The sequence below is a fragment of the Zalophus californianus genome, chromosome 6, assembly GCF_009762305.2.
Source record: "Zalophus californianus isolate mZalCal1 chromosome 6, mZalCal1.pri.v2, whole genome shotgun sequence".
Taxonomy (NCBI): Eukaryota; Metazoa; Chordata; class Mammalia; order Carnivora; family Otariidae; genus Zalophus; species Zalophus californianus.
The window spans coordinates 139,192,695-139,207,440 of NC_045600.1; the positions used below are offsets into that span (position 1 = coordinate 139,192,695).

At 45.7% G+C, this 14,746-nt stretch overlaps 1 protein-coding gene across 5 annotated transcripts in view; it reads right to left on the reverse strand.

The window, feature by feature from the left end:
• The window catches only part of NTRK3 (neurotrophic receptor tyrosine kinase 3), a 410,029-nt gene that overhangs the window by 117,425 nt on the left and 277,858 nt on the right, over positions 1-14,746 (reverse strand). The window contains exons 13-14 of one of the 5 annotated variants that reach the window (XM_027570489.2): positions 4,974-5,108; positions 1,353-3,468 (exon numbers count right to left, since the gene is read on the reverse strand). The exons of the other annotated variants lie outside the window; for them this stretch is intronic. Coding sequence (XP_027426290.1) covers positions 3,350-3,468; positions 4,974-5,108 — 254 coding nt within the window. The 3' untranslated portion in view covers positions 1,353-3,349. Of the gene's footprint in view, positions 1-1,352; positions 3,469-4,973; positions 5,109-14,746 lie in introns of those variants that run through there. 5 annotated transcript variants of the gene reach the window in all.

Sequence of the window (14,746 nt, forward strand, 5' to 3'; positions counted from 1 at the left end):
GGTGCTGTCCCTCCCCCCTCCTCAGGGGCCATTTCCATTCATCCCCTCTTCTCCCATGCTTCCAAGGCTCCATGCATTTGAGCGAAGCAACGCTCAAATCTCTCTTACTAAAAATGAAAGTTTCCCCGTGGTCCCCAAGACCCTCTGATCCCTTGGGACATCCCAGTTCCAGCCCTGGAACCACAGAGAATAAGAGAATGCAGAGCTGGGGCAAGGCGCTACCCAGGCCATTCCAGAGGAGAGGAACTTCCATTTGGGGTGGGGTTGGGGGCGGGGCGGCTCAAACTCGATTTAAATGGGAGGTTAAGTCAATGAGGGTCAGGAGAAAAAGCAGCACCCTAGCCCGACCACTCCTGTCTTGGACTCCCGCCTTGAGCTCCCCCACCTTGCTCTACCTGTCTCTCTGTTACCTGCTAAGTAAGCAAGCTCCCACAAAGCCTGCCGAGGCCCAGCAAAAGGTCCAGTCCCACCCAGGAAATCTTCCTCAGCCCCTGTCCTCCACTCCCGCTCTGGATACCCTGTGCAGAGGCCCCTCCTCCTCAAAGGTAGACGTAAGTTACAGGCATGGCCAGGAACCCAGGGCAGACAGCCAAGCCCAGCTCACTTACACATGCTACTCTCAGGAGGACCCCACCACTGCCTCCTGCTTCAGGCCGCCCACATGAGACCTGGTGGAGAGTCTGGCCCACCTGAGTGTGTGTGTGCATGGGTGTGTGGATGGGGCATCCCTGAATGATCAGCAGATTGGCCTACAAGCCTAGAGCCCCGTCTTCTTCTGGGCAAGGTCACATCCTCAAGATCCAGGGAAGGTACAAAACTGCTCTACTAGGATTCTCCTAGTGACCTACTGATGCAAGGATCTCTCAGTTCTACTCCCAAACCTCTTACACGTCAGTTCTGAAGAAAGGATCATGGTAAGCCTTAGCCGCTCAGACAACAGAACAGTCAGTCCTCCAGCCACCAAGGAGGTGAGGGTCTCAGTGGCCTGAGCAGTGTCTGGAGGAGTCAGGCTTGAATCTCGCTTCCGCCTCTTGTGCTGTGTGACCCTGGGTGAACCATTCAACCTCTCTGTGCCTCTAATTCTGCCTCGATAGAATGAGGAAACACTTCACTAGATGGACTTGACCTATCTGGAGGAGTCTCAATGAAAGCAACCAATGCAACAGATTGTAAACACTTTGGCAAACAAGGACTGAGCTAAGAAACTTCTTTAAAAGAGTATCAGTAAAATGGGGGGAGGGTAGGGGGGAGAAAGGTGAGAATTTCTGTGTCTTTAATATTCTTTGCAAAGTTGCCAAATAAGAGGTCTGATGCAGTCATTTCATTAGAAAATAAAGTGTTTATTAAGAAACTATACACTGAACACTCCTATAAGTCTCTGTGGAAATACAACGCCCCATTGTCATAGCACAAGGTGAGAAAATGGCAGAATAAAAGATGCTGGGATGGATGGAGCCTGGCAGGCTGGAAATGAGGTAATGATTTACAATAATTAAAAAAACATCATCCTCAAGCTTACTCCTTAAAGCCACACTCGGGAGGAGGCCCTGGCCCAAAGGGTCAGCAGGACATGGTGGGGATCAGCCTGACATGAAGCAGTGGGGGGTGGGGGGTGGGCAGGATGGCGGGAAGCTGGCAGGGGCTAGATACACACACATCTTGAGGCCCTGGAGAAAACCTGAACCCCCACACAATACTCTGGACACTACGGTGTCTGGGAGGCCACCCCCAAAATGGGCCAAGAACTTGGAAAGCTTCGTGATTTTAAACCCCATGGAGGCATCTACAGAATCAGCGGGAACCTGGCACAAAGAACCACCAACCACAGGACCCAGGAAGGAGGACCTTCAGTGGGAAGCTTGATTCCCATGTAAATTTGCTGAAGCCAGAGAGAATGTACTTGCTGTGAGTCACCACCCCAAAACTTAAGTGGGTTAAAAACCACCACCATCGTGTCCTAAGAGCTCCCCATGGGAGACCCCCCTGCTTCATGCTCTCCACCATCAAGGGACAGCCTGTGCTGACTTCTCACCACGGAGGTACCCCAGGTGGGAGCGGCTGGGTCAAGCCCGGAGTCCACTCAGCCAGCACGGCAGCAAATCTGGGAGAGGTTCAGGCCCTACAGCTGTGCCTTCCCTCTCCCCAGCGGATCGAGTTGGAAATGGAAGGAACAAACCCCCTCTTTGGGAGAGGGTGGCCGTGGAGTAAGGCATGAGTCAAAGCAAGCAAAGTAAACACATATATTGACCAGAGAACAGGATGGCCCTTCCACTGGTTTCATGAGAGGGGCTGGAGGAGGCCAATTTTTCCTTCTCTTCCCTGCAGTTCATCTTGGCCTTGAAATGGGTGATTCCATTGGGTTCCGAAAGTTCTCAGAGTCAAGAGTAAGTGAAATTGGGGGTAGAGAGCCAATCCTGGGATCAGGGACTAGCAGGAAGGGCCTTGGGCCCTGACTCGCTCGGTCCCTTGTGGTCCTAGGAGGATGGCCCATTCACGGGCAAGACCTCCCGTAGCAAAAGCTTGTCAGCACTGCACATCTTGGGGCCAAGGAGTTTTCTAATATCACACTCACTGTGAGCCATTCCAGAGCGAAGAGGAAGGGAGGGGGGAAAAATGTGTCCAAAAAAAGTATGGTTTTCTCCACCAAAAAAAAAATTATATATATATATATGTATATATATATACACATATATATATATATATATATGTATATATATATAGAAAATGATTGGTTTCCATTCTTTCCTCTGAGACCTAATCTGGTGCCAACACTCGGGCCCGGCTCCCCCTCTCTCACCACGTGGTCTCCACCTCTGCTTAGACGCTTTTCCCCATTGGAGGTTGCAGGGCGATGAGGTTGCTAAGAGGACAACCTGGTATCCTAGGGAGAGCCAGGGAGAGACCCCACGCTTCCAAGCAGGGTAAGTGAGGCTGGAGCACGGCTGGACTTCATCAGGCTTTCTTGTGGTGGTTGGGTGGTTTTTTGGAAAGCAAGAGAATGGCTAGTGTGTGTTGTTGTTTTTTTTTTTAAAGATGGTTCTTGGTGCACAGGTTTTCAATTCTCTTTATTGGCTCTAAAGATGGCGGCAGGAGCTGCCTCGGAGGCCGGGATGGGGTGGGGGGAGAAGAAGGAGCACAGTGATGACTGAGGGGAAGGGCAGCCCTGCCAGTGGCGGATGAGGGACGACACCCGTCTTGGTGGCGTGAAAGGGTGCAGGGGCACCGGCGGCTCATGCAGTTTCTACTTAGCATCCCCGGATCCAAAGAGAACAGCGCCTAGAGCTTCCCACCTCTCAGAGGGCCCAGCCTACCCAGGTGACATCAAAACAGGGAGGCTTAAAAGGAGTTTTTAAAAGCCATGACGTCCTTTGCTGAAATAAACACTGACATCCTCAACATAGATGCCATGGTTAAGAGGCTTGGAATGTCCGGGAAGGCTTATTGGATTCAACATAATTTCTCTGAAACCTATAAAAAACAAAAACAAAAAAAGAAAAACAGAAAAAAGCAAAATAAAGTAAAAACCAAAATCCCCCCCGCCCCAAAGAAGATCGAAACTAGGAGGGGAAACAGAGAGGGAGCTTGAAGGGGGCGGGGGGGGGGGGGGAAGAATGGGAGATATGGACACAGATATATATTGGAAACTGCCAAGTGAATTGTCAGCAAAAGGGAAGGACGGGAGGACGGGATTAACTTAAAACTCAGCATGGTCAGAGAAACTGGAAACACTCCATCTTGCTGCGGCCTCCACTGAACCGAGGAAGGGAAGTGAGCCAACTATCTGGGGGCTTGGCCTTGGATTGTCACGGAAGAGCAGAAGTGGCCTCATGTGGTTGGGAGGAGCCCCTGAGGATGAGCCGACAGGTAGATGGGAAGGGGGCATCACCGCTAGGGTCACTGGCGGGGTGGGAGGGATGCATTCTCAGAACTTGCACTGGGGATAGTAAGGGGTAGTAGAGGGCTACTTCTAATCCTAGGAGCCAGAATCCTATAGACTACCTTGAGTACACCCGGGGGGTAGGAGCGCTATTCTTCCAAGCCTGCCCCCTCTTTCTCGTTGACTTTTGGTTTCCTTTCACCAGCTCAGTGGAAAGTTTAGGAAATAATGGCTGCTTTTTTTGGCCACATCATAATGCCAAGTCTTATAGGGGATGGAAATGTTCTGGAGCAATGACCCTGGTAAGCCAAGGGCATGAGAAGTCAGCTCCAGTCTGGCCACACTGCCATGGACTGAATTAGGATGTCCAGAGTGTCCAGAGATGTGGGTGTTCCTGATCAACTCTCCAGACGGAGGTTTCTCACCCCCAGAGTTTAATAATAAAATAATGTCTGTACAGTGTGTGTGTTTCCGTGTGTGTGCGTGCAGACAAGCTTGTCTTTTCATGAAAGCTATGTGCAGGCATGTGAAGGACACAATGGGCAGCTGTGTGTTGGGGATACAATGGGAAAAGACCGAGTTGGTTGCATTGAGACTCTCCCCTTCTCCTTCCCAGATCAAAACACAGTTGAGTAATGTGGGCACTGGGAGCCCTCCATCTGCAGGGAGCGGGGCCAGGTTTGTGAGGAGAGAGGGAAACTCCCTTGTCTATGACATCACATTTAGAGAGAGGCTCAGCTTCAGGATGAGAAGCGGTGTTAACCCGGGACGAGGGCTCTCTGGGGTCTGAGGTGGAAGGGAGGGCAGGCCACTGGTCTGGGTGGCCTGCCTAGAAGGTGTGTGACACCACTGTTCCCATCCAGGTCACGGTCCCTCTCTTCTCCCATATCCCTCACCTTGGCCCTATGACATATTCTCCCTGGAAGACTCCTCTGACCTAAGGGATTCTAGTACCAATCACACACTGGGCACCTAGTCATCCCCTAGTCCTCTGGGACATAGGGAGATTCCATGAGGTCTTAAAAATCTTAAGAATCAAAGTTGGTTGGGGGAGGGGTCTGTACTGCATACAAAGACGTCAAAGGAGGTAACTCACCATGTGACCTTGGGTAAGACACTTCCCCACTCTGGACCTCAGGTTCCTCATATATATAGTGAGTTGATGAGACTAGATGATCTCTATTGTCCTTCAAGTTTAATATCCCATGATTGTCTATGTTTGAAAAGACCCCTGGCAGAAGAGGCAGACATGGGGGGAATTAATGGTCAGTATTGAGCCCCAAGTGCAAAAACATGGGGAAGTAGTTTTCATGGGCACAGTGCCAGAAATAGAAGCCCAGGTGTTCCCTGCTCTTGTAGTCCACACTGCTTTACCTGGAGGGGCACCTGCTTTATTTTATGCATAAAATCTAGATACATTGTCCTCTGAGTATCACACAGTGGCCTTCAAGAACTGTAACCAGGGAGTCAGGGAAGATCTGCCATCACCAACCCTTTCCCTGACATGTTAGCCCCCCATCCCCCTTCTTGGGCCTGAGCACCCTGAACTTGTGCCCATCACTGCTATTCTGGATGCCATTCTCAGGCCAGAAGGATGATTCTTATCACTGGGGTGATGACCCTGCAGGTCCCAAGACCCTCTTTCTGGCCCCTTCTCTCTCTCAGAAAAAATCCAGCTCATCTCCAAGAGGAAAACAGCTTGATAAGGGGCAATGAGGAGACAGGGCCGGGGGCGGGGGGGGGGGAATGTGAGTTTGGTCCCTTAAAATCTTTCTTGCCTTAAATAGGGCATAAACAGTTGGAACAACAAATGCTGTTGGTTCACTAGACCCAGCGACTACAACTCCTCTGAAAGGCATCACGTTATAGCTTGAGAGTGAAATCTCCTTTGGAGGCCTTGCAGCATCATGGGTCCTGGAAGGCTCCATGTCGGATCCATTAAAGGCAGGGGCCAAGCCTGCCTAAGCCTCTGCCAAGGTCCCTGAAGCTGCCTCCGTGAACATGAGCCTTTTCCCATATTAGCCAGGATTTGAAGTTTGTTTTCTCTGGAACTCTTTCCCAGGTGGAGCCCTTCCAAGATTCTAAGTGCTGAATCCTGATAGCATAGGAGGCACCACTCCAAGATCCTCCATTCCTCCCCCTCGTGCTCAGAACAACCCTGGCGCAGGAAGGAAAAGGCATCTGCTTGGGGGAGGGCAGAGGAGGCCAGGACCACCATGGACATTGACTGGGAAAGGCACAGATGGGTGGAGGGAAGGCTGAGGAGGGGCAAACCCACCTCCAAAGAAGCCCTTTGCCCACCCCATCGTGCCCTGCGGACCCCTGTGTCGAACCTTTTCTTCCATCTGGTGACAGCTCTCTCCAAAGCCAGGCAGCACAGAGCTCACTGTAGGCCCTCCGTGACTCAGATCATGAGCGTGGTCTTTGGGGACTGTCTAGGTATAGTTTCCTGAACAGTGAGCCAGAGCCTCTGAGATCGTTTTGGGAAGGGAAGGCAGGCTGGGGGAGAAGGGGCACGGAGCACCCACAGTACTGGATGAAAGTACTGGAAGCAATCCCACTGGGCCGAAAGCAGGGTAAATCTTCAACAGCAAGGCCTTCAAGATTCACTGCAGCAGAGAAGGGCCAGCTCTGATGGCCATGCAACGCCAAAGGGGGCTAGACCTTCAGACCTCTCCGTTTTCCTGACAGCCTCGCAGATCCCAAGCGTCCACCCGTCTCCGGGGTCTCACCTCAGCCCCACGGCCAATGCCCTGGCCTTGGGAGCCCAGCACCCCCGCATCCACCAGTGAGAACTTCCTTGCCTCTTCTGCCTACACATTCCTCATGCGGTGGCTTTGGGTTCTCAAGGCCTCCCTTTCTGTCCCTGCTTCTTCCTTTTATTATCTGACATGATAATTTCATTACCTAACTCCATAAAGTGGTTTAGGTTATGGCCGGGATAAAAGGCCCAATACCAAATGGAGCTCTACTGGATTATTTTCCAACATTTCCTCTTCAAATGTATTCGTTTGTCATCTTCAAGTTGCTACATCACACTGGCGCTTAGCACTTACATGGTGTTGGCTGGGAGAAAAGCACTTTGGACTCAAGAGTGGGTTGAAATACACAGGAGCCCTGGCGCTGAGGTCAGGGGTGCCTTTGCAGGGACCCGGAGACACAGGGCAATTTAGATCCTTGTCCAGAAAGTGGGGGGGGGGCAACAGGGTAGACGTGAGGGTGAAGAGTCCACTCTGCACCCCACCCCAGCCAAGGGGCACTCTATCCACAGCCTCCCCGTCTTTCCCCAAGGGGTAAGAAGAGGTGAGATGGACTGAAGAAGGCAGCCCCCAACCAACATCCCGCTGTAACAATCCTACCATCAGATGCATCGCTGAGCCCCCTGGAACCCGAAGATCTATGTAAGATAGTGACAGTGCCAGGCACTGCCGACAGCTAATCCAGTGTCCCCCAATATCTTTAAAAGGCTGCTATTACGAACTCCATTTTAACTGTGGGAAAACGAAGGCTCAGTAATATATTTTAAAAAAACCAACCAACCAACCAAGTTCACTTTGTGGCAGTCTGATATTGAACCAAGCTCTTCATAACCCCAAAGTCTTTATCATGAACTACTTTGCGATACGGCTTCTATTTGTTGAAAAATCCATATCCAGGGAAAAGAGGCTGACACAGAAGTCAAGGCAGCAGTGGTGGGGACAGGGCTTTATACATGGCTCCCTCTGCAAGGCCTGGATGGAGGGCTAGAGTGTTCTTTCCTCACCAACAGCTTTCCTAGCCAGGGAGATGAGCATCTCCGTGTCTGTCCCTGCCCGCCGCCAGCAGACACCTGGTCTAACTTTCCTGCTTCATTTTCGGCCCTGCCACACCCACCACTCTTACAGTAACACATTGCATGCATTGGGACTTTCCAAGTAAGGAAACCCCAAACTCTAACTACCCATTGACTCCTTCATTTTGATGGAACTCTTGGGAGTGCACCTTAGGAAGGATGAAAAGTAAACCCAATGAAAAAGAGGTGCTAATGAGTTTGGAGAGAAGAACACTTACCCAGAACATAGTCACACCCGTAGCAAGAGTGTGGAATATCTGAGAATACCCCTGGGATGCCAAGCATGGCGCCAGGAAGAACTCTCTCCCCAGCACCCTCCACTATGTGGCCACTATGTGAACAAGGGTCAGGAAAGAGTGTATTATGGTAAAGAAATGCTCCCTCACGACAGGTGTCTCTTGCTTCATTTCCTGCTTGGGTGGTGGCCTCCCCAAGGTTATGGAAAGAAGGTCACCAAAGAGTCCTAGCCCCCTGGGATAGGACTAAGGTTACTTTGTTCTGTACCTTTGCCTCCTGATGTGGCTACTGCATTGTTTTTTATCTAGGTTCCTTCTCTCCTGCCATTAGATTCAGTAGAAGACAGGTGGCAATGACCTGGGTGGGTGACATTAAAATGCCTAGCCTTGCTGGCCACGACTTAGCTTGCTTAAAATTCTCTTAAAAATTGCTTAAAATTCTCATAGCTCTTCTTCTTTTATTCTGAGGTTGCAAACCTAACCTATAGGCCATATGTGGCTCTAGGATGTGTCTTTTTTCAGCACAATTTCTTTTTAAAATTTTTGACTTAGTTGCCAACATTTAAAACTTGGGAGATTTCACATTTAAAATTTCTGTATTTGTAGCTTCTCTTGAAAATCCAAGAGTTCTGGCAATGTTGGGCCAGCTATTTCTGCACAGTGCAAATCAGCTAGAGCAACACGGTGCCCACTCAGTTTAGACAGGGCATGTGTTCTCCACTTTGCCATATACTCTACCACTCCCTATTAGCCTCCATCGGACCCCTCCACTTATTTCCAATACCTGCATGGTTTGCCTTAGCATTTGAGCTTAAAACTTGACAATAAATACAAAGCCAGCATCAGGTTATGGGCTGTGCATTAAAAAACCAGGGAATGCCATTTCAGCAAGCCTTGCTGACTGTCCCTGTCATGACCAAACTTATGCTCCCTCTCGTCATGGTTAATAGTTATAAAGAAGGGGCTGAAAACCTCCATCCAAAGGACAAACTTATCTCAGAGAGGAGGGTTCGTTCAGGAACTGAATCACATGGGTGAGAGGGCACTGCGTTTCAAAACAAAAAGTCCCAATGAGAAGACATGCTGAAGACCATTTACAACGCTGCTGTTGGGGGACAAAGTGACACTATATCATCAGCCAGCTGTGTGTTCCACAGTGCTTATATGTATAAGGCACCCGACCAAAGGTTGTCAAGGACTACCTAGCAGGTCTCTTCATACAGTCGTTATATTCCATGGGACGTGATTTGACACAATTATCCCCACCTCCTTATATTGACAAACCTGCTACAAAGGGTTCCAAAGGACACAAAAATGTTCTTGGAACTGAAATGTCCCTCCTGTATGCTTCCTGGCTAAGAGTGTGGAACTGGTTCCCCAACTTCAGAATGCAGTACCTCTTCTTGTAAATTTGACTTAATACAACTTGGAAAATAAATGATGGGACTGCCTGGTCCCTGTGCCAAGTCTGGTTCCAGCTGTGTGCAGATGCTGAGGGAGGGGGCTGAGGCTGAATGTACCCCAAATGTGATTTGGCTCATGGAGTCATGCCCACAGGAAGTCACAGTGGGAGGGCATCCACACCCGGGTGACACAAAAGGGCACAGAACACTGAGATCCTCAGACAACAGCCAGAGGCTGGTCCCTGAAGGAATCTTGAAGGCTCTTAATGACTCTTCCCTGATGGACAAGTCAAGGCTTGCATTTAGATGTAGGAGGATGTGCCCGGGGGGCTCCATCCTTGGCATCACAAAGATCGTCCCAATAATAAGTGAATCTTGGCTGAAAGGAGTAAAATGTTAGTCCCAGAGAAAGGGAAATTCCTTCCACTCTAGGATGTGGATGAAGTGACCTCTTAAAATCAAAATACTCCATAAGGCATAGAGTAAAATTAGTCGCATGTTCACCATTCTCAAAATTAACTACATAAAGGACGATCTATGATGCCGGAACACTTCCTCTTGTTTAACTGAGAGGAGAGGAAGCCTCAGGTATTAAAAATCTTCATCTCCCCACCCACTCCCTGAACTGCAAAATCCTGTCTTTATATTCAGCATATTTTTCCCATTCTTGATTCTTTTTATTCTTTTCAAATGTTTGAAATATCTGAAAATACCTGAAAAGTCTAGGGAATAGCAAAACCATGTATCCACCACCCAGTATTAACAGCTTATAATATTCTCATATCTTCTTCACAAAATTTGAGAGAAATAATACATTACAGCTATGGTTGAGAACCCAAATGAGTCTGTCCATGATCCTGTTCCTGTTTTTATCCCAAACCAGAGTTAACCACTTCCCTGAAATAGAGGATTATCATTGCTAAGCATCTTTGAATAATTTTGCTACATCAGTAAGCAAATTATAGTATTGTTTTGCCTAAACAAGGAATTTTTTCTAGATTTATCCATGTTGACCCATGTAGCTCTCATTCATTAATTCTAACTGATATAATCCACCATGTGAATATACTGCAAATTATTTATCTGTTCAACCGAGATTTGTTTCCATTTTGTCAATATTAAAAAAAGTTGCAATAAATATTACATAAGTCTCTTTATGTGCATGTGGGAGAGTTTCTCTAGAGCAGAAGTTGGCAAACTTTTCCTCCAAAGGGACAGACAATGAATATTTTAGGCTTTATACAAATCACCAAATCTCTGTTGCTACTACTAAATTCTGTCATTGTAGTCGGAAAGCAGCCATAGACAACACACAAACAAATGACCGTGTTCCAATAAAACTTTATTTACAAAAACAGATGGGAGCCATATTTGGGTGGGCCATCATTTGCTGACTTCTACTCTAGAGGTTTGTTACTCAAAGTGTGGGCATGAGGACCAGCAGCAGGAACTGGGAGTTTGATAAAAAATGGAAACTCTCAGATCCCACTGAATCAACATCTACATTTTAACAAGCTCTTCAGGCAATCTGTGTGCAAAAAAAGGTTTGAGAAGAATGGCTTTATAGGATATCCTTATAATTTAGTGCATATAAATCCTTCAGCATGTTCTTAAATGTTTCCCCAAAGTGATGGTACTAACTCATATTTCTATAATCACTAAACGGGTGAACTTCTTGCCCTGTATCCCCATATCTGATATTATTTAATGTGTGGTAGATGTTCTCTCCTTGCACTTTTAAGGTGCACTTCCCTGATCACTACTGAAGTTGTGCATCTCAGTTGGAGCTTCCTGATCTGTGAATTATCTATTCATATCCTTTACTCACTGTGTGTGTGTGTGTGTGTGTGTGTATACACACACACGTACATAAATGTGTATATAAATATATGTAATGTATATATCTACATATAACAGGTTGTTGGTCTTTTGGATTTGTATGAGTTTATTTATTCTGTTTGCAAATTCTTTGTTGGATACATGGGTTGAAATTATGTTCTTCTAGTCCATAGTCTGTCTTGTAACTTAGTATATGGCATCTTATATAGATTTGTTTTTAAATTAATGTAGTCAAATGCATTAATCTTTCCATTTATGATATTCATAATCTATTTCTTAAGAAGATTTTCCCTCCTCAAAGTCAAATAATGTTCTCCTTTCCTTTAAAAGTACTACATTTAACAATCTACCCTACAGAAGAATTGCAAATAATTGATGTAGGGACTCCTCAGTGAAGGAGGTGGAGCTTAACTCCCCACTGTGAGTATGTGCTTCGCTTATTAGGTTACTTTCAAAGAGAATGGCAGAGGAGAAATGTAACTTTACAGTGGAGAATCCTGGCAAACCCTGCCTCAGCCAGGTGGTCAAGGTGAACATCATCAGCAATGCCATGTGATAAGCACATACTTTGGATGTGATATGATGAGAATGGCACTCGCCTCTATGGGTATACACGCATACCCATACATCTGTCTGTCTAGATTTATATACCCACATACACACACATGTATGTTTTCTGAGTGCTTAAAAAATATTATTATACTTCAGCCTCTTTGTCTTCCCTCTTAATTACTACAACTTTATAATGTCCTTTTGTCTACTAAAACAAATCTCAATCTTGATCTTCTTTTAAAAAAAAACTACCTTAGCTACTCTTTGTCTCTCATTCTTCCACATAAATTATAGAATAAGCTTATCAAGTAAGTGCCTTCAAAACCCCTGCTGGGATTTTTATTAAGATTGTATTTAATTTATAGAGTTGGGGGATAATCAACAACTTTATTCTACTGGTTCTTCCTACTCATGAAGAAGATATATGCTCCACTTACTATTTTTCTTTTATATGATTAATAATGTTTTGTATTTTTACATAAAATCTTGCATATCTTTGTGAGATATATACTTTTTTAAAAGCCTCATTTTTTTTTTTTTAGTTCTATTCCATTTTTGGTATTGTAAATGTGATTTGTTTTCAGTTAAATTATCTAATGGTGTTTAGGGAATATATTGATTTTTGTTTATTGATCTTGTATTCAGAATTTTGCTGAACTCTCTAGTTAGTTCTATAGTTCTTTGAGGTTCTCTGTAGGGTGATCACATCATTCATGATTAGGGCAGTCATCTATCTGTCTTTCCAATTCTTATATTTCTTTTCTTGTCTTATTGCATTGGCTAAGATCACCAGAATAGTGTTGAATAAGTCACAATAACAAGCATCCTTATCATTAGATTTTTTTCCCCCCATGTGTCTAATGCTTTTCCATTGTAATTCATTTAGAGTAGGAAAATGTTTTTCCTTCTTTTTTTTTTATTTTCCTCTTCCACTCATCATTGTCTAATGTTGTTGTTGTTATTACTGTTGCCTCCACCTGGGCGCTTACAACATCAATTTTGAACTAATCCTATCATTATGGCTTGGGGCCCCAACACGGTAGTATTAAGGATATAGCAGAATGTCTTCAGCTAGTTGGGTGACCTAATTTAGTTCATCATCTAAAAGGTTGTATCTTTATCCTCTCTCCCCGACTTCCTTAGGCTCAGAGATTCCTACTTCCTGTACTCCCAGACAGGGAATGACAACATTAATTTTTTCAGACTCTTTTCATCAGTGTGGAAGTTTGTCCCCAGCCCATGACTTGAAGCAGTGAAGTGAATCCCCTAACAACTGGGAGCACATGTAGTTCTGCAGATCCCTCCAGAGCTAAATTTCCATCCTTACTTTTTGCCTACAGACTTGAAGCCTAGCATGGAATTGGCTGTAGCTGTGCCCATCATGTTTCATTTCTGTACTATTTCTGGTCCACCAGGTTATGTATCTTGTTGGCAGGTGGAACTTGGGGGAGAGGCTAGCTATGCCTTTTTATTTTTTCCTGTCGTTATTTTATGTTTGGAGCAACGGACATGCACTAAAGCATGAACTCGTTATGAAAGCAACCATCTTGACCAGAGCCCAATTATTTTTCTTTCTTTCTACATAAGAGAAAACATATATTTTCCTTGTTTCCAAAGCTAACCATTTAAGTGATGCTCTCAATCCTATCTCCAACTTCCTTCTTCAATTATTTCCTATCTCTAGCATCTTTCCTCTCTCCTGTTCTATTCCTCTTTCTGCAGAAATCTATATATGGTCACACCTCTATCATTTGGTAGGTGCATATGTATCAAACCCAGACACAGACTGTCAGACTTACAATCTAAATGGTGGAGCAATGTTCTCCACTCTACCATACCGTTTGCTATCATTCCATATCCTTAGTTCCTTTGGGCACCAACATTTTGCATAATTTGATTCCAACTATAAACCCCACTGCCTCACAGATCATTCATGCTTAACTTTCCATAATCTAAGTTCTATTCCCTCCAGAGAAACCACTCTCTTGAACATCACCAAAGATTGCTCCACGACCAGATTTTCTCCATTCCTCTTTACCTTGATCATTCCACACATGTGGCACCTTCACCCACTCGTATCCCCTATGACATTGATAATACTGTGCCACTCTGTTCATCTTCCTACTTTTCTACTACCCTTCTTTCTGTTGGCTTCTCTTCCCCCACCTGTAGCTAGGGTGGTTTCTCCATCCTCTAATCCCTGACTCCTCAAAGTGTGGTTCTTAGACCAGCAATAGCAGCATCACCTGAGAGCTTGCTAGAAATGAAGCCTCTCAGGCTCTATTCCAAACCTACTGAGTCAGAATCTGCACTTAACCCCTCTGCTATGTTGAAACCCAAGCAGGATGCATATGCAACAGCTCTCCCTATTTTCCCACCTGACAGCCCAGGATTTTAGAGAATAGAAAACTTGTTTTTTAGGAGCATGTGACATGACTCGTGTATGTGCGTGAATCTGTATAACAATATGCCACATTATTCTGAGGTTCCACAATAGTATCTTGGCATTTGCAAGGCATTACTTCTTCCAAAAAACTTTAAATAATGATTATGTTAGCCTCAAAATATCTCTGTGAGGTAAGGGAAGAAACCAAAATTGTTATCTTAGCATCAATGCCTCCTACCCCTGACCTGACTGTGTGGCCCTCCCAGAACCAAAGTCCTCAAGTCTGTCTGGTACCCCAAGGGGACTACACTCCTCAGGGTCATGACCATATTGTTTAGGATTCAAGGAACAAAAGGCAAGTGCCAGAGTCTAGCAGGAAATGTAATCAACAAAGTCCAAATCCCTGGGTGGTATCAATTTTAAGAAGATTATCTTGGAGCAGGGTTTGGCTAATAGGATCAGAGAGCTGGTGCATTCTAAATTTATAGCCCTAACAATTAAATAATATAGACTTATGAGTTGCTTTTCTGGCTCTGAATTCCTATGATTAGTGATGATGATAAGATATTGAAGATGATGGGAGAAGATGAAAAGAAGACAGAGGAAAAGGGTCCCACCATA